The sequence below is a fragment of the Pieris rapae genome, chromosome 10, assembly GCF_905147795.1.
Source record: "Pieris rapae chromosome 10, ilPieRapa1.1, whole genome shotgun sequence".
Lineage (NCBI taxonomy): Eukaryota > Metazoa > Arthropoda > Insecta > Lepidoptera > Pieridae > Pieris > Pieris rapae.
This window is the reverse complement of record NC_059518.1, coordinates 7,044,527-7,065,868: the sequence shown is the minus strand read 5'-3', so window position 1 is coordinate 7,065,868 and position 21,342 is coordinate 7,044,527. Positions and strand designations below refer to the sequence as shown.

At 31.1% G+C, this 21,342-nt stretch overlaps 1 protein-coding gene across 2 annotated transcripts; it reads right to left on the bottom strand.

Moving 5' to 3' along the window:
- Nucleotides 1-206: 206 nt before the first annotated feature.
- LOC110993463 (carcinine transporter-like) lies at nt 207-21,135 on the bottom strand. 2 transcript variants are annotated; one of them, XM_022259742.2, is made up of 12 exons: nt 20,983-21,135; nt 13,826-14,058; nt 8,715-8,892; nt 7,875-8,004; nt 6,762-6,890; nt 6,285-6,477; nt 5,334-5,439; nt 4,240-4,475; nt 3,666-3,745; nt 3,416-3,591; nt 2,624-2,778; nt 207-2,094 (listed from the first exon to the last, which is right to left on the bottom strand). In XM_022259742.2, exons 1-12 carry the CDS (start codon nt 20,983-20,985, stop codon nt 2,034-2,036), a joined length of 1,680 nt encoding a protein of 559 aa, XP_022115434.2. In that variant the 5' UTR covers nt 20,986-21,135; the 3' UTR covers nt 207-2,033. The 2 variants fall into 2 exon arrangements, with proteins under 2 accessions (XP_022115434.2, XP_022115433.2); XM_022259741.2 differs by lacking the exon at nt 20,983-21,135 and adding an exon at nt 15,618-15,748.
- Between the last annotated feature and the right edge of the window lie 207 nt (nt 21,136-21,342).

Sequence of the window (21,342 nt, the reverse complement as noted above, 5' to 3'; positions counted from 1 at the left end):
CGGCTGTAAGTCAAGGATACACATTAAAATCGACTATTTAGCATACGGCTATATTAAAAAGCATAAATGTTGCCTAACAAGCGTTATTGGACAGTTTAAGTAAGGAAAAATATAATGGTGATGTGCGATTACTAAATTGAATTGTACAAACTTATTGCCTTCGTTTTGTAGTGTCAGTGTTACACATAGAAGAAATACAAACAAAATACTTAAAACACCTTTATTACTTAAAATAATTGACAATTATCAAAGTAGGTATCACAGTTTATAACAACTGGCAGTAATTTAGTTACGACAGTTTTAAATTCTCTCCTCAAATAGATCTTCTATCAGGACTATCAAAGCCATCCTAAGCAAGATCGATATAACATCAGTAATTATAGCTTTCGCGCCGTACGTTGGGTTGCACCTGCTTCAATATTACTGATATTGAAACAATCTCGCGTATAGTCGTGATAGATGGTCTGATGTAAGACTTCCACGAACCTGCCAATAGCCATTTCGATATCAAATTTCCTTACCGAATAATTTCAAGATCACCACATATAAGTGAAGAAACGTCGAAAGTGATTAGATGTCTTTAATCAAGGTTATTTAGATAGAAATCGGCATTGGTTTCGGTTTTGGTGGGTGGCGGTTTATTACGTAATAATTAATAATAAACTATTAAATGAGGCAACAATATTTTATACAAAAGAACAGTCAAAGTACAACCATGAATATTGTACCATATAAATTAACTCGAGTCACATTGTTCCTGATTTAAATATAATAATTAGTACAATCTAATTATTTTAATAAATGTCGCATGCTTTGTTAGCATCTCGTTTTATTTGAAAAAACACTTGACCTAATAAGATAAATAAGCTTGGAAATGCATTTGATCGATTTTTATAGTAGTCCATATATTTAAAAACTACATCTGAATTTGATAGTGCTTTTGCAAAAAGACGACATATTTAAATATTCCTCTTACTGAATTTCAGGTTTTCTTAAATATATACCTAGTCACAAATACATTCAGTCAAATAAATAAAAAAAGCACCGTAATTTGAACAGCGTTCGTGATTAATTATTTTCTAATTCTACTCTGTCATTACTTTACAAACTTATTTCGTAAAGTCATCAACATATTTTAATATTCACTTAATTATAATTAAGGCATTCCACAACAGACTGGTGCTAATTCAATGTAAACTAGATGGGTTAACAGTCTATGTTTGGATTATATTTATTTATTTTATTTTATTTATTAACACTTCGTTGCATAACATAATAGAAAAAAAATTAAACATAATTTAATGAAAAGCAACTGGCGGCCTTATCGCTTTCGAGCGATTTCTTCCAGACAACCACTGGAATTAAATTTTATTTCAGGATTGGAAACTGACTGAGGAGACTGACGCAATTTTCAATATGACTCGTCTCGGACTAATTATTATCTTGTTTCAGTCAACAGCAAGAAACAAATAGTAACTCACAAATATCGGTACGAATATGAGTTTATTTTGTGCTTTATTATGGCGGTATGTTTAATGTCTACGACAAATTACTAGAATTAGCACCATATCGAGATCTCTTATAGTAATAAACTGTTAATATAGTGCAATTGCATTCTGTGCATTGTAATATAAAGCGCTTTATTTTTTAATTATTGAATCCGTTCATTTTTAATCTTTAGACACGTACATAGCGTTAGTTGTGCGTTAAAGTGAGTTCATCATTTGGTATCAATTACTCACTTCAATTAATCACTTCATTTCTCAGTTATAAATATAATATCGATCTCTATTCTATTTAGTAGACAATAGGTTTTGTTCACACTAAACATGTATTTAAATATAATTAATTAAGTCTCTTCTATATGAATTAGGTTTTTAGATTACAGAATTAATTTACGATAATTAAAATAGCCAACAATTCTTTGTAAGTAGCTTAAATTGCGAAACAAACCAAATTGCTCAATCTTTGTTTTTTTTTTTAAATTCAAGGATTCCTTGAAGAAGCCTTTGAATATCTGAATTAAGTAAGTTCTATGTGTCAAGGGATTTTTCTTTGTCAGTGTCTGCTTCCGTCTCGTCAACTGGAGTACTTCTGTAAAATAATGAGATAATATTGTACTCTAATTTAATAATTTGATGATTAAAGGAAAAATTTACTAGTTACAATTAATTATTAGAGTCCCATACTAATTACAAGCATTGTGTCAATACTCTTTGGATTTTCTATATAAGGATATAAATAAAGAGACGCGTATACAGGTGGTATTAGACCACTGTATTATAGTGAACACACGCACTGTGACACACATAAACAACAGGTTTCTACTTTTGCTTGTTTTGTCGTCGTCCGCCTGCTCACGCAGTATAGAAATTCTGCGTGCGATTTCTTATTCGAAGAACGGGTTTTGTTCGCGCTAAATCGGTGTCAGTCAAAGAAGGATGATACTTCGATTTGTTTTGCTTAAACTGGCCACTCAACTAACTTGCCATAAGTTAGTCTATCTAATAAATTTAAGGTTGTCTTGTTTATGAAAACAAATTGTTTTTTTACCAATAAAAGTAAGCACTGCCATTTTTTCTCGCCCATATTGTTTCAACTGATGTACATATTGAATAATTACCCGCATATTGTGTAGCTCCTTACAATTCTTTCACCCTCTTCTATTGTTTGTGGCATCGGTCTGCCGTTTGTCTCTGGTAGCATAAAACCAAAACCAGCCGCTGTCATTGCTATAACACTCAGGATAAGGAGTGGTAATGAACGCCATAGTCTTTCCTAAAAAACAAAACATTTAAAAGATGTAACAGATGAGTAATTCGAAATTCCATATGTAAAAATAAAAACTCTAAATAACTTCAAAGATTTTCGTATACTTTTAAAGAAAATAGAAACGACAGATACGGACGGTGATTGCCTTGTATTGGACGCTTTTGAGTTATTAATTGTTTCTTGTGAATATGAAATTTGGCATTATTTTGTTAAAAGTTTCTGAGGAGTATATTTCCTTTAATAATTGTTTTAAGCTTTAGTTTTAATTTGTCGTGAAGCTATTTGAAATATTTCTTTTTTTGAGCTTTGGTAAAATAATAAACGTTGATTTGTGAACCGACAGTAAATGTAAAATTAGAGACATTTAATGTATATTTCTATTTTGACGTTCATAAGTATACATTATGTTACCTACACGAAGAAATGATTTTTGAATTTTAATTTAAAATAACAATTTGTTTTATGTGGTAAACATGTGGTGGTTTGATAGTATAAACCAAAACCCTCCTGGCGCCCACCTTTATTCATATAAGATAATTATTATATTTAGTTTAGTTTGTTTTAGTTCTTGTATTGTGCTAGCTAACTTGACCAGTACCAATTTTTGTTTTATTTTACGCATCAATATTCTAACAACACTTACAGAAAACACGACGAATGGTGACACAACAGTGGCAACATATCCACTGACATGTATGAGTGAGGATCCAGAGGCTCTCACAGCGGTAGGCAGGAGCTCTGTACACCATTGCATGGCAGAATTATATGCCATATTTATCATGAATCTGGCCATTATTGCCAGGGACACTTGAGGAATACCTAGAAAAAAAATTTTGTTACATCATTTGTTTTTGATGCATTGAAAATGTGTGTTGGAATTTAATCTTAAATACCTCTCGGTACAAAAGCTGCAATAAGACACAATGTTCCAGATATTATTAAAGGTCCACATACAAGATTTCTTCTTCCCCATCTGAAAAAACATACATTTAGTATAATTTTTTTTAAACATAAATTAAATAATAATTTATTTCAATGTTCTGATATAATCTAATAAATAATATATGCTTTTTTTGGGTTTCTCCATGTAGAGATTCGATAGAAGTACTATTCTCTTGGAGAAGAAGTTCAATAGGCATTGCGATTAATTTGTATCAAGAAGTTCCTCGTTAATGCTTGTAAGCGTTTAAAGATATATTATTTATGTGTTGCACATTATAATAGATGTAAGGTATGTATTATTTTTCTATTAGATTTTATCTTCGCGTGTCTTTGTATTTTAAACAGACTAATTCATAAGATGCTCTAGATGCTTCGTTGCTGACCACGACGCTCAGACATGAGCTGCCGATTAATAAGAGAGATTCATAATAAATTTATTTAATTTACTTCGTCTAATTCATCAGGATCATGTGAAATTTATTAAAGTTCAGTGAAGTAACAAAATAATGATTTAAAATTCCTCACCGATCTAATACCAATGCTAATAGCGTAACAGATGGTATTTCAGTCGCTGAAGTTAGTGTAAATGTGATAAAGAAATCCAATCCCAGACCCTCTGACATCCGCACGAGTCCATCAAAGATAATCGCACACGCCATATATGCCATCACCATTAAAAACATCATCTTTCGGAGAGGGCCGCTCTTAAAAACACTTTTGATGGACTCCTGCTTGTTCTGACGAGTTTGACTTGCAGACACCTGTCGAAATTAAATTTATTAGTCTTCCTTATTTCAGGTACTATTTTATACTATAATTTAAAAGGTTTAATTTTGGTGTAGACATATTTGGAACATGGGGAAAGTCTTATCCTGGAAAAAGTATACCATTGTACAACAATTATAATGGATCATTGATTGATATTATGAATGATCTTAGTATAAAGTAGTCAAGTATATCATAACATCTAAAGGGCCAACGAAGAATTTATAATTTGGATTGGAGAAATTTTTTTTAAGAATTTCGATGCCTTAGTGCGTAGGATATAGTAATGATAGTTTTATTCTGCCAGGTAAATTATACAATCCTCATGCGACATTCAAAAATGAGCTTTTTTTACTGGTAAGTAATAAGCATTCTCCCCGTCGGATTACAGTTGTTGAGATTTTGCAAAGTGGAAAACGGTAATTTGTAGTCATTCGGGTTACGGCTATGCTTATAAATAATGCATGTTGTGACCGCAAAATTACCATTTAAGTATAAGTATAGACTAGTGATGGCGAGAATTATCTGTTAGTATTTTTTTAATTAAATCTATACTAATATTATAAAAAGGAACGTTTTGTAATTATCTTTGTAACGAATTGGCTCAAAAAGGACCGGACCGATTTAAAAAAGTATATCACCAAAAACTATTGATGATAGAACAAAAAGAATTTAATATAGTTTGTATTATACCATGCACGTAGTAGAACACGTCATGTAAGTAGAATTTTTGCTTTGCCGAGAATTAAAATCAGGTTATATATATACCCATAAAAATTTGATTATAAAAAAAATAACAGATCATTCAATGTTTCATTTGTAATATGAGGCATGTATTTCGAAATCGTACTCACTATAAAATCATCCAATACATCTTGAGGAATTGTAGTGCCGTTAACTTTTTCAAATCGCTTCAACACTTTTACTGCTTGGTTCACTTTGCCCCGAGACGCAAGCCATCTGAAATTCATTTATATTCTGACTGTATCTCGCCTAAACCAAAGTCATCCTTAAAGTGCCAAAAACACTTGGGATGTTAATAAATGTACTAAAAAAAGAGTATGTACTTACGTACACGCGTTAGAAGTTATACTTCGTTGGTGTATCGAAAAAAAATGTACTAAAATGCAGTATTGATTAAGGATAAATTAGTATATACTATCACTTATTTATTAGTATATACTATCATTGTCGTATATGAAATTGATTTTTAAACACCAAATAATATAAAACTTGAACATAATTATCGATTTTCATGTTACCTAGACCTAACTTCATTCTGTTAATTTTGTGTCACAGTGCGCGCGCATCTAAAAATTTTACTCTCATCAATTTTTCATAACGCGCCTGAAGAAGTATAACTTCATAAACATTCTAGCTAGATCTATTTCAGTATTCTTTTACATTGTTACGATAAACAGTAAGCAAGAATTATTTTCGTGATTGTCAACGTTTCATAACAATCGGTCATGGGCTATGAAAAACTATGATTATTGAACAGTCAGGGATGCTATAAACTCGATATTGATTATTATTTATGGAAGCCAATTCATTATTGTTTCCATATTAAATCAAGTTTTTATTCTTCATTATTTTAGATATTTTATTGTTTATATGTATACATCTATATCTAGCTTCTATGGTTTTTTTTATTAATTGGTTAAATTTGGAAGAAAGGTACACATCTGGGTTCATTACAGTTTGAGAGGTTTGGCAATGATTTTTTAATGCTATTATTGATGATGTCTAACGACAATTTTTTACACGTATGTTAGTAGAATAATATCCAAACATTAAATACTCACCTAGCACTTTCAGGTACAATAAACGGCACGAAAACAACTATGAGATAAGGTAAACTGGTGTACCAGAGCAATTTTTTCCAGTCGCCAACGGCTAAAGCTATCCAGGGAAGCATTATACAACCCCCGCCAAAATAAATTGCGATTGAAATATTTGCAACCCATGTACGGTGGCGAGGGCCAACGTACTCTAAGGCTGAAAGATAATGAAGAGATTTAAATAAATTTGTAATTATATAAAAGCAAAGTCTATATTGAATAAATAATAATTGTTTAATTATCTAATGCTGATGGGCTTCTTCACTCACAAGACCTCACAACTAATAAAACCTTTGAATAATTGAATTTTGAAACTTACATATTGAATTAGGTTAAATATTAAATCCAACATGACAAATATTGTACGTCCTTAGTACATGTAAATATACTTTGCAACGTTAAATAAATAAGCGCATGCAGTAGTAATTCGAAGATGCTTACCTAAAATATACATAGCCATAAATATAGTGTCATATGACATGCCAACGATGAAACGTGATATGATAAAATCCCATAAACTAGTTGTATAGATTGTAGCAACGCTCCCAACGAATGCAACTATATTGGCTCCTGAAATAAGATTTAACAATACCAACGTTAATCATCTCGAATCGCTGTTCCGTTTCTAATGTTATTCATACATACAGTATCTGGAGGTGTTGCAGTATTTATGTTCGACTTGCAATATTCAAAATGTATGAAAGATCAATTTTAAATTAGGTAATCAATACTGAATTCGTATTATTAAAATCAAATTAAGCATGATGGTGCGAGGAAAAGTTACAGAAACTCATAGATTTTAAAAGTCTACCTTGTCTATTAACTATTGAAAATAATAGTCTTTTGATACTAGGTACAACAAAAAATAGGTTTAAAATTAGGTCGCATGTAGATCACTTATACCTTTATAATAGTACTATCGCTTTATGGTACCACATCTAAACTATTAATAACAAAATCTATTAATATTGTGTGTATTTGAAAGTTTACATCTCAACAAGTATGAAAAATTTTCAACAGAAAAATGACATCGTTCGTTCATTTATAGAGAAATCGTTGAGTTCCTCAATTTTCATTACAATTATAAATTTTGAATGGTTCCAAATTGATTGGTTCCTTTGATTCATTATAGTGGTCGCAAGCAATGACTTGCTTGTATTATTGTTTCAGCCCAATTTTAGTACATATATGTATATAGGATTTTTTAAACTTAATAAGTTCTTACTTGATCCCTGGGTTGGACCCCGGATATTTACAGGCAAAAGGCAGATTACGTACTTGCATAGATAAAATCTCTTAGAAATGTGCATAATGATCTATTTGCAAGAGCACGATAATCACATAGACATAGAGTTGTTGTCGTTGCTTAGTAGATAAACAAAGACCTTTTGGAGTTCGTTACCCAGCGAAATAACCTACTTGCTTTAGAAATATGATCAAAGAAACGAACGAAGTTCTATATGTCTATTTAAAACAGAACAAGAGATTATATAGGTATTTTTAAAGAATCTATCCTTTATATAATAAAAACTTGCCCTAAATAAAAACTCTTACCAACCAAAGCTGGCACCCTGCCATAGAAGTCAGCTATCCAGCCGAAGAGGATACCGCCGAACGTGGAACCAGCGAAAAAGGTGGCTTGGGCTATTGGTGCATAACTGGCTTTCTCACAGACCCAACTTCGCTGAAAAGGGACAACAAAATCTGTTTGTAAAAAGTTTCTATGTAACATTAAAAAAAATTCAGTAATCATATTATAGTAATATGATTATTTTTCTATTTTATCTGTAATATATTTTTTTATTTATTTACACTTCGTTTAAAGAAATACAGCACAATGAAAATAATTCAATAAGGATGGCAACGGGCGGCCTTATTGTTTTCAAGCGATCTCTTCTAGGCAACCAGTGTAAAGAAATTTTTAATTTTATAAGGTGAGCTCAAGAAAGGAAAAATTTATAACATATACATAATATTCACAACATATATATAAAGAATGGAACATAAAGCAATAACATTGAAATTACTATATTATAACAATTTAGTTAATACGGTATCTGCTATCTTTAGTTCTATTTAAAAAGCAAGACGATGCAACTAGAAGATGCTTCTTGGTTAAACAAAGTCTAAAATTCGTATAATAAAAAATACGTTTATTTTGGAACATAAGATCATCAAGGTATCACTTATTCCACGTCATTAAATTCGTACCTGTAGGCATCCCTACTCATCGGCAAAGAAGACAGAGGGTGTAGGTGTAGTGTATAAAATACATGTGCGTTGTATATGATACCACATATATTTAATATAAACCACAATACACGTAAAAGAGAGAAACTTGATTCCTTTAGTTTAGGCAACTATTCAGAAACTTTTTCTTAAATAAATACATACCTCACTAACAACTGTATGGTATGGGATATCTCCAAGTTCAAATTCTAAGCCGTCTCTGCAAGGAATCAGGTTGGCGGTGATAGGAGCAGTCATATTAATAAGAACTTCAGTCCAATTGGTGTCATACATCAAGCATTTCTCCCATTCATCCCCAATGACTGGTGTTGTCAAGTTGCGTCTGTAACAAATGTATTTATTTATAGCCGCGCCAACAAGGTTTACACAACGGTAGAGTAGGTGCAATAACGTCATATACAACAATCTAGTGTAACGAATCGTACCCACGGGCATTCTTACTTAGTCAGATATATAAAACCCCATCAGTACTAATATAGAGTTTGTGACTTTTCGAAGAAGTCGGATTTAAAAGTCGAAAAAAATACTGCCTTAATGATGAAAGATATTGAGTCATAGACAAAGGTTGTAGAGCGTTACTGCTTACAAAAATGCAGTGACGACAAGTCCTCCACGCACGCTTCACTATTACTTAATTTAAGTTTATTGTAATGTGCCAGCGATAAGCCAAGTAGGTTTCAAACTAGTAAGCTAAGTATAAAGATTTCTTCTATTTTCTACATTCATAATTCTGAAATAAGTGTTTTCATTAAAGCACTTTGTCTCAAACCGTCAAATCGTGCAAACAGTTCGAGCGAAGATATAACACGATACAGACATCATGTCTAGACCAATCACATTCAAACGAAACTATCAAATCGTCTTGACTTTTGCATTATTATCCCGAGGATAGTATTTTTCTGATTTTTTTTCAGGATTTCTTCGAATTATTAAATACAATATTTTTGAGCGACGGACTAAGGCGGACTAAGACGATCATAATTGGTGCTTAATCCCGATTACATAGAGATAAAATCCTCGCATAAAGCAATATTAATGTTTTAACGCGAGATCATTAAAACAAATAGAACACCATTATACATGACAGCTTTACGGACAATTAGAACACTTAGTTATTATTAATAGCCAGCCTAGACCTAATTTTCTCACTTTATATTTGATCGAGATACACTGATAAAAGGTGGAATTTAATTATAGCTGTATGGACCAAGGAGAAGAAGGAGAAGTCCCAGAAAATGGTGCATAGAAGAAATAGAAGCGGTAGCAGAAAGCGAATGGAGTGAAGAAGGCTAGGCTAGAAAGATAGACAGAGACGGTTGGAAAAAGGGTTTCCGATCGACGGTATTGACGGTAGCCAGGATATAGGATATATGTACAAAAAAATCTAAGTTGTATATGATCACCTTTTGTCATGATTGGAAATTAAGCAGGCTTTATTATTATTATATTTGTTTTGATTTTTTTTAATGACACGAAAATGTGTAACTGAACTTAATTTCAATTGACGTGACAAGGATTCGGTAAAGACTAAGATAAACTGTGCCCCTATGAACAAATATCAAAAGGCAATTATAAAAATCAAGGTAGTACAACACAATGGATAATTGCAAGAATATTACTACTGCAAATGTATGTTTAAGTCAGTTAAAAAGTGTTACATCATATATTGTGACACTATGACACGATAACAACAATGCTTATCTTTCAAATAATAATATTTTAAAGTAGGCTTTTAGACAATCACCACGAATAGTAAATGTAAATATTAAATTTTCATTTTGTTCTTTTTTATTTTTAGAGGTGACATTTTATTGCTATAATATCGGGCATAACCTGCTACAATATGTGCACCCGACCAAATATTATGATTTCAATATAAATTGCCTATAAGTATATGAAATTGTAAAAATTTAACAAATACTGTTTTCTAGAACAAATTCGGGAGAAGGCTCTAAGGCCTAAGACCAATAGCCACTTATACTTTAAGGCACAAAAGGCACGTAAGGGCATTGCCGGCATTTAAGAAATTGGTAACCCATATTCTGTTGGACCCTAAGTCGAATTGATTCGGAAATATGCGGACAGCCGGTTTCACACGGTGATGGCTTGCGTAAAGAAGCCTTAAAAGATAACCATAATCCTTAAAATTAATTTTAAGTAAAAAATATTTGTTACATAAAAAAATTTTTTTTAGGAATCTGGAAGGTTCCGTACGCTTCGTACCCAACTATGATGTATCAAAATTATTAGATTAAGATACTGTATCAATTCCTACACAGCTATCTATTAAAAACTACGATAATATCTCAGACGATCAGAAACAGAAAACATATTTTTACATATAATATGGTTGTATCGCGCCGGCAGTTTGTATCTCTTAAACTATAAAAGAGGTAAAATGTAGGATAAGTTTTATGAGTGTAGCGCTTTGCTAAGCAAGATATTCGTGTTAACATAACACAATGTGATTTAGCCTTTAATTTTAACTAAACTTTTAGAAATGAGACTGTAAGTACTTGAGCAATTGATCATATCTTAATATATATAAATTACGTATCACGTTGTTTGTCCGCTATGGACTCCTAAACTACCGAATTGATATCAATCAAATTTGCACACCGTGTGCAGTTTGATCTAACTTAAATGATAGGATAAATTACATCTTAATTTATACCCGCAATATTATTTATTTATTATTTGATACAATTCTAACAGATGGCACTGTGTTAAAAGTGCCAACATTTCATATAAGTTCTCCTAGCGTTTCCCTTGCATAGTTTACTACTATGTAATATAACAAAAACCTTAGCCACAGCAACGCTTGGCCAAGTCTGCTAGTAAATATACAATACAAGAGCTTCAATGCCTACTTCAATACTGAGTTATATTTATTATACCGATTCGGAATTCTCTAAGAACAAATTCTAGGCTGGCCCAGGCTCTGAACATACCCGGTGTATGCCATCAATTTTCCATATTTGTTATATTAACATTGACTTTTTACGTAACCGGACAAAAAAACTACGAGTAGTTAACTACTAATTAATAATTAATGTATTAAATCTAGATAAGATAATCATTAATTTTAGGTAAATACTGTACGTTTTCCAAATAATTATTTCTTTTCCTCAATCAGATTTGCTATCAAATAATTTCATATTGATATACTTTTATTAACTGTAAAGTCATTTATCATAAAATCATATCATCAACCGTCGCTTCATTCTGTCAACATTGGCGATAATAGTATCATAAATAACATTGAGTGAGAGATGTACATTGTTTGTATTTAAAAGCAATAAAATTAGTAAGAAACGGTTATTTTAGCATTTTGGATGTGCCATTAACATATGTGTGTTAATGGCAAATTAGACTAGAGAGTAGCAGACAGATATCGTTTCATAATTGCAGACATGCCCTTTCTATGTAAATTATGGCCCAGGTATGTGCCGGTTCTTACATAATATATATAAATATATATATATGTTTAACCCGATCTAGTTCGTATGACAGAATGAAGATGAGTAAACAAATATCAAGCAAGCGTAGCCATTAGACATAATAACCTATCTCAATCCATTCTTGGCCATCTGAGATAGACTTCTTAATACAAATATTGATAAACGTGTGCGTTTAACCAATCGACGGATTGTAATAGCCATCTGTCGATACAAGCTATCCATGGTAGGTCGGATCGGTGTATGTGGAAAGACTTTTGTATAAAAATGACAGTTCAACTGAGCAAATATCGTATCTTAAGATTTTAACTTTCACCGGTTTTTAAAATAATTAAAAAGCTATTTGATATGTTTTAAACATAGACATGTATAATTTAATATTATTTGTACGGTTTTATTTACTTTATTTGGTTTATATTGATTATCAAATATGAGTGTAAAGAGCGAAGAGATTGCATTCTATTCGTCGCCAAAAATGGATTGTCTTCGTACGGTTTTGTTATAGGGATGCAGTAAGGAGATCGATCAATTGACACGGTCTGAAATCAGATTATTTTCAATATGAGATTGTGGATTAATTATTGGGTTTGGGCTTAATACAACAATGTTATTAACAACGTGATCTTAACAATTATCAATCCAATTATATTCGGAGCGCTGATGAAGTTTTGCAGAAAGAAATTGTATTTAGTGCAATAATATTTCTTTGTAAGTATTATTATGTAAGTCGACGATTTGGCAGACAACACCTAAATCTTTTCATATTTCACCGTCACATGAATTTTTGTTTTCATTAGTAAATTATTTAATGAAAAACGCATTCCTCATTCAAGAGTGCAGAACAAACACGGTATCAGGTTTCAGTAATATATTATATTCTGCGGTTAGGTTGATTACTGTACATAGTAATTATTTTCAGAGATGCATTTTTAAACACCAAGAATCCTTCAAAATTGGAAAAGTGTAATTGCGTCATGAAATTTAGAAATTCGGCTTTTTAAATTGAAAAAAAACGGAAGTTAATATTTATACAATACATGACAGAACTTACATTTCCGTGTACAGACTCTAGATATAAACAAAAAACTCTTCAATTTAGATTCCTGAGAGTTATATATACATATAATACTTAATTTGTGGCCAGCAAAATCTGAATATATTTTAGTGAAACATCTTCGAGTGTTCAGTATTATATCTGTATAAAAATGACAGATCGACGATTTCTATCATCTTTAAATTCGACTGATCGAATTTTGACATTTATCAAACTAAATTTGCGATCTTTTTTCGCTAGCAAAAATCTGAATTGGAAATAACTTAATATCATAGATAAGTCTTTACAAATCGCCCATTTTTGGGTTTTGTTTCTTTACCGAACATAAAAGGAAGCATTGCCGGGGACATGGAAAATACTGCTCAAAGGAAATAAAATATAATGCTATAGGAAACAGCACAAATATAAGTCTTTCCTCAAACTTCGACTCCCTTTGGAATATAGACTACATACTCTTGGGTCGTGGAGTTCCACTTGAACTCATAGCCGCTAAAGATTAAAGTTTGGGCCTGGTATGTAAAGCGGACCAAACTTTTTAAAATCGTTTGATTTTCTTGATAATAATTTTTAATGGAAGGTTAAGAGAATTGTAAATATTATATACTTGACTGTAATCAATAAAACTCTTTATACGATTGAGCAATTCGTATGATCCACGTGAAGCTATAGGAAATACGTTTCTTAATTTTTTGAGATTCTTGCGCAGATACAGAATACGCCGCATACTAATTCTTGTTTCATACCTGACTTCCATATCCAGATGTTCCAGCTCTGGTACTCTACACCAATGGCGTTGCGGCGTTGCTGTAATAAACATTTGAACGAAATATACAAATGCGAAGAATATCCCAAACGGCGCCATCATTGCAAATAACAACTTCTGGTATAATCCCATTTCTCCCACATGCATGATGACTGACTCCAACGCATCGCTCCCATCGCTTTTGGGTTTTTTGTTTAGCTCTTCTGCAGCTTCCTGTAACAAGCAATTTTTTTTATTTAAAAACAGGTAGAAAGCGAGTATTAAGAAAAAAAACAACTTTAAACTCTAAAAAGATAAATGCGTAAAGTTGATACGTGTATTTTAAATAATTAGTATTGTAAATTGTAATGTTTTTATACTATTCTCGTCCGGTTAATGTTTTGTCTTTTTATTACAACTAACAGTCTACGCAGGACTACCGAATTAGTATTCGATGTTAATTCAAATTCGACGTTCAATTACCGTCTCAAATTCGCAATATTGGAGTGTTTGACAAAATCAAAAAGGCAGTAAAGATGCATGTTAGAATGAACACAGTTGACTAAAATTAAGATGGCTAATGGCGACGTGTATCTCGCTCGTATTTATTCAATAAAGTACATATTAATATTTTCTCATGTAATATTGTCTTTTATTAACATAACTATTACACATTTAAAGAAGAACCCTTTTTTAATAAATTAAAAATAAAAATTAATTAATAAATTAATTAAAGTTATGTATGATTGTATTTAAACATAATTTTAAATTCAACCGACGTTTCGCGTGCTTTACAACGTGCGTGGTCACTGTGTCATTTAAATAAAAAAATTGTTGTAGTGAGAAATAAAGTTCTTTAAACATAATCCTATGCTTATAATAATTAAAAAATACAATTAAATATAAGAAATGAGAGGTAGGTTGTCGTTACGGCATTTAATCGAGTTTCTAAATTAGTTTCTGTGTTCCATCGGGCATTATAAATAGTTATTTAAATTAATGGTTAATGATAGTTTAATGGACTCACATGACAGCAGTTAGGTTAGTAATTTTCAAACAAAACGAAGTTAATAAACTTCGTTTTGTTTGAAAATTAATACTGAATCATATCAAGAGAGTAAGGATTAGGAAGGTCGATCCGCTCATATGACGGTCTTTGGCATCAACCGTAGACGAGAAGCAAATATTACGATAGATTATATGTTGGATAAATGTTTGCGGACCTTGGACAGCAGATTAAATCTCGAGAGCCTGACGCAATATAGAGCGCATTTTCCTAATTTTATGGGAAAACAATATATCAGAAAAGACATATACATATTAACTCACTGTTTGTTAGTTGTGAGTTCACTGTGAGTTAATATTTTTGTCCCTTGTACTGGTTTTGCAATTAACAAAACCGTTGAGTATGCGAATAATTTAAAAATGCTGAGATCCTATAATACCAAATTTGAATGTTCGTGGAATATTTTTTCCACCGAACATACTAAATATGAAACACCAAGTGTATGAAGTAATAAATTGATGATGTTTATTTTAATATGATTGTAATATGTTAAGAATATATTATTTTAAAATAAAAAAATGTAAACAACGAAGAAATAATCTACATTTCGGTTTATTTGATTTGTGCTCTTTGGCCATTTAATAGTTGTATAATCATTTACATAAATGAATTACAATGCTAAACACATCAGAGAACTTAATTAAAAACGGTCATCATTCATCCAATCATAATAGTTTTAGCATTAGATAAATACAGCTCTTAGTAATTACAACTTTAAAATTCTAACCTCTGTCCCATTTACGTCAGTGAGCATCATTTTGACACACACAACACGACCGGTTGTATATTCAATACTGATTGTTGCTGTTACATACAATGAGCCGCGATAATGTTATCATTTGGACAGGCCAGCAAAAATTAAGGTGATATCTGGTTACTACACGATATAACTAATAAATTGGTCCCGATACCGATTTAATTAAGAGAACAGATGATGAAAGATGTATGAAGCCTGGAAGAGATAACTTTTTACTGATAAGGCCGCCCTATTTATTTTTGAAGTAAATTTTTCTAACTTTTAAACTAATTTTACCATAAAATCTGTTATTAAGTGTTTAATAACTGAGACAAATTATCGAATACGGGGCCAGAGGTTAAGTCTGAAAGCTGATCAATATCCACTTATGAGCGCCAAAAATTTAAATACTTCTAAATTTGCATATATTACCGGTTCACAAATCGAGTACGTAGAACAGACGAGTATATCTACCCTTTTATGTCACTCTTCTACCAATTACTACTTTATAAAACCTATTTTGGAGTGGCTATTTAAACATACCAAGAGTTTTAGGAATACCAGTTTTTTGAATATAAAAAAATAACAGAGTTTTTTTTTAATTTCTGACACAAGGAGTAAAAAAATATAAAGTTTGGTACGTATATATCGGCGCAAATTTATATATTGTTACGAAAAATATTAATAATGTTTGGGATTCATATTTTATATGATAGTCTGTACTCTGTAGTAATTATATAGTCTTTATTATTTATGTTACAGCAATGGCGTGTTAGTGTCAGCTGCCACTGTCATTATCATTTAATGACATCGAAGTCAAATCTGTTTAAAACCGTTAATATGACTAGTTCATTTAACTTGTCAATGTTGCTAGATCTTATAATTAATCACTATTCAATGATCGATAATAATTATGACTCCATAGTCATAATTATTATTATGGAAAGTTATTTATCATAATTTTAAATATTAGAGACTTAAGTAATAACAATAAATATTAAAGTAATCTTTGACACTCGTTCTTATGACTCTGTTTGACTATGTGGTCTATTCGGGTTCGGTCGTGGAACGAGTACCCCAAATGTTACGAAGCTTGTTTAATACAAATTCTGGTTGTTATAAATACAGGAACTGATTGGTGCGGCCCTCAGTTCGATTGAGCGGTCGAACCAAGCAGAAGCCTTTAAAGTGTAGACTCTAATGTCGAAATTAAAAGGCAGATGCCAACAAACTAATCTATGACACCAGTATTACTGACGTCATTATCTTCAATAATTTAATGACAGCTTTAATGAATCTGGATTCGTTAATTACAGGTGCCTAGCGCCGACATATACGTAGTTCACTACATGTTACACGTACTAGATATAATATATAAACAAGACAGCTGAGGTTAACGTACATACATTAAGATAACCCTACGGGGCTTTTTAAGTAGGTATTACGTAAGCAAACCTCTTAAAAATAATTGTACATAAACGTATTAATTTTTTGAAGGAATTCCCGAAAACGCATTTAATATTCAAGCATAGAAAATGTGTGGGGTAATATGTGTTAAAAAGTAAATAATAACTGTTCACGTAATCACCAAATAAGAAAATCAACAATCCCCCCAAACCCTATGTGCTTAGGTACGTAATACTGGAATAGGCACTACCAAAAAGCTTCGTACCAGCACCAACCAGCAAATATCAGTTTCAAATAAACTTTACTTCAGTACTATAGATACATCTCAAATTGAAATAATGAATTGAAGACGTAATTTGACTTTCACATAGACTCTAGAGTCTAGACCAAAACGAGTATATGTATATCGAGTAAGGTTGTTGATGTTAAGTAAACAAGGACCTTGTTATTTTTCTAAAGGTTTTATTTTCCTTATACGGAATACGGTGTATCGATGTTTAGGTCACCCAGTTTAAGAGGTCATGCGATAGTTAATAGTTGCTTATAGTGTCTAAATCACCCCATAACTTATAAGTTATACCGACCGACACTCTTTTATAAAAGAGTGTCGATCGTAAAGGAAAATCTACATCCATAGTCCTCGATATAGTATTAACAAAATAAATATAGGACCTTCTGGGATTTAACGTTAGTGAAAGGGTTTAAAAATAATAACGCGTGTTTATTTGTTTATTGTGTAAGTAATCCGTGTATTTTTCTAGCAAACATACACAAAAAAAGAGCCCATTCTGTCTTGGTAACAGCTATACACACTAAAAATAAACAAAACTAATTATTAACAATTAAAATAAAATTCTTAAACATAATCAAATTACGAACAAAACATTAAACATGAGAATGCATCTTGGTTCCCAACCCAGCCTTGGAGATGGCGGGTTTTTCCAGCATTTAGTTGCACTACGGAAATGATAGTAGAAATAACAAGGGAAAAAAATGCGAAAACGACAACAACAAAATAGGTTATGTTCTTAAGTTGCCCAAAAGTTGTAAAGCAATTGATTGAAATTTTTAATACCTTATTTTTATGGGCGCCGTAAAACTAACGATGTAATTTTACTCATTGTTTTTTGAGATCATTAAAAAAAAACAGGAAATAATTTTAAAATTATCATATTAGGTAAAAAGTAAAAAAGTAAGTAAAATATATTAAATCATAGATTTTTGAGCCGCGTCTCATACCTAAAAAGGAATATGCCTTTGCAAAAGAGTAATTTTAGCACAGTAAGTAACACATGTTAAAGTGTTCGTGTAGGTATTCTTGGTAACTAAAGCAATAATTGATCGCGTGTAGAACAGTATATGTCACGTTGATTTAATCTCATGGGCAGATCAAACCTTTACAAGGACAGTAATAAAAGCATATATACATATGAATTTTATTCGGACGAAGTACCGTGGAAATTTTACAAATCATATATTTTTAACTGACTTTAGTTTGAATGAAGCTAAATAAAGATAAACTATCATGTTTCATTAGTATTCAAATTTAATAATTAAAATATATACTATTTTAATTACTACTAACTACTACTAGATACTGGCAGCGTTTCCCCTTTGAATAGCTAGACTAATTGTTTGTCCGAGGTAGCTGCCAGCTCTTCGTTCTCCTGTGATGTCGACTAACCTTTTTGATATTTCCCTGAAATAAAAAGAATGGGGGACAAAAGGGGAACGCTGCCAGTATCTTCAGAACCTTGCCTAATGGGCCTCCTTTAAATAATATATTTTAATTATTACATTTTAAGGTTAGTTAGTAGGTAGATATATTAGAATTGACTACAATTATATTTTTTAACTTATTTAATTATTTTTTCTTTGTTGTTATTTTTTATGTTTCTGTGTGCGTGTTTTGTTAGTATTCTGATCTTTAAAACAATATATAAGATGTCGTCAATAATGTCTATTATTAATAGAATAGCCCAATTAACTAATAGTAATTTACATGAAATACAATTTTGGCATATTCAAATTCATAATTAGGTAAGATTACATTAGTTTAAAAAAAAAATATTTTTTTGTAAATTAGAGACAAAAAAAACACAACCGAAATGTGTTTTGTTGAACAAATTAGGTATGGCTTATCAGTCGTCCAATCGATATTGGTTTTCCTTTAAATTTTTTTAAATTACATTTGAAATTAAGTACACATACCAAATACATTATGTTCAATACCTGTCTAACGTATACTTAGAGTCAGTCGAACAAATTAGTATTTTAACCAGTTCTCAAAAACGATGGAGGTTCCTTATTTGATATTTAAGAACAAGCTTCATTATTTCAATCTATTAAAATGTATTTAAGTCATATATGCATTTGATTTGAAAATCTAAAACCAAAAATCTTGGTCCAGTGTCTAGTTCTAATATAAGACATGGTTGATAAATTTTTCTTCGATCCATCAGGAGCCAAAACGAGAACTGATTAATCAAATTAAGTTCAAATACTTTATTATTATCTGATATTGATGGTTTTATTAAGTAGAGTATATTCAAAAATTTAAATAAAACAATAAAATTTACATCTGTGATCATGTGAAACAAGACCAATATACCATGTGTTGTAGCGCCTTGTTCTGTATAATTGTTCTTAATTAAAAGTATTAGGCCAATATAAAGACATTTTTAATTCGATAATTAAATGTATCCGATGGCAAACAGGATTTTCCTGTTGAATGTGAAAAATGCAATAGAATATATTGAAATGGGAACTCGGCCAAGGGCGGGATTGTGTTAGGTCACGGACGATACTGGGGCATTGTGCATATTTAATCAGTTTGTTATAGATTAGATTTGCATGCTGCAATATAAATGTACGTTTAGCTGATAGATCGACAGTTCTGTTTTGTTAAAATTTACTCTTTTGGAAGAAATGTTTGTTGGTTCAGTAAATAATAATAATGGGCATCAATAACCAAAAATGTAAACCAATAGACAGTGCCACTAAGTATTTAAATATTTTTTTTATGTACTAAAAATAAGACCAGAATGTATATACAAATCAAAATGCAGGTGAAAAATAAATTATTGGCCACCCAGAAATTCATTGCATAAAACATTGGACGTAACTATACATAAAGGACCTAGTATTATTTTAAATATCTCAACTTAAAACTTCTTAAAAAAAAAAAATAATTAAACATATTAAAATACTAAACGAAACCCTTGCCCAACTAGATTTAGTTTGTGTAATATAAAAGTCATAACAAAATTTTTGTATGAAATGGTATTGATATATGTCGATATTAAATTGTATTAAACAGGGCATTAACCTCTTTCTCAATAAACCGATATGGTTGATGGCTGATAACAAAAGTGGCCCTATAAAAAATTTAATAATGCGCTTTTACAAAAAAGTTATGAAAAACTAAGCTACATATTTTAAACCGAATCTTGGAGTTGAATACAATCTATTGAGGCTTCTAAGCAAAAAGTCGTAAAAGTCAGTTCTGTTCTTTTTTTGAAAAAACAAAAAATGCATACCGAGACTATCTAGGGGATTCTTCTTAGTACATGAATAGGAACCTCAGAATTTATGACAAGTTTTTGAACTTTTAATATTACGCGTGAACGAGACGATTACGAATTCGGTAGCCAAGCATTACTAAGATTTTAAACAAGTTTGATTGGTTTTTGTTTTCATGCCATTGTTTCACGTTTATGTCATTTAGTGACAACAGTTCAGAATTTATAATTTAAATGTATACCTAGACTGAAATAAAGATTATAATAATATGAATGTATACATCTCATATACGTTTAGGTAGTTAATATTCTTAACTCTCGTATTTTATTCTGAATTGTAATTCCGTGTTCTAAATTTAAAAATCTTGTCCTTTTTACGAAAATAGTAAATCGTAGAGCGTTTGGAATATCGCCAGATGTAAACTTACCATTGCGAAATTTAATTATTCCACGTGCTATTTATAATGGATTTAGCTATCACTCGCCACTAAACTGTCACTGGCTGTAAATAAAAAACGAAACTATTTGAAAAACACCGCATTATATTCGACGCGGGCATCCGAACACTCGGCGTGAATATACTGGCGTCTGGCGCCAGGCAGTTTTGATAGAGAAGCATTGACAGAATTTACAGTAGATATACTGTTATTTCAACTATTACGAATACAATCCTATACAAAACATGTTGCCAATGTACAGTACAGCCAAAAATTTACACAAAAATATGAATTTCCACCTCAAATAAATATAAGTTACTTAAAAGACATTACATAAATTAAGTAAATATG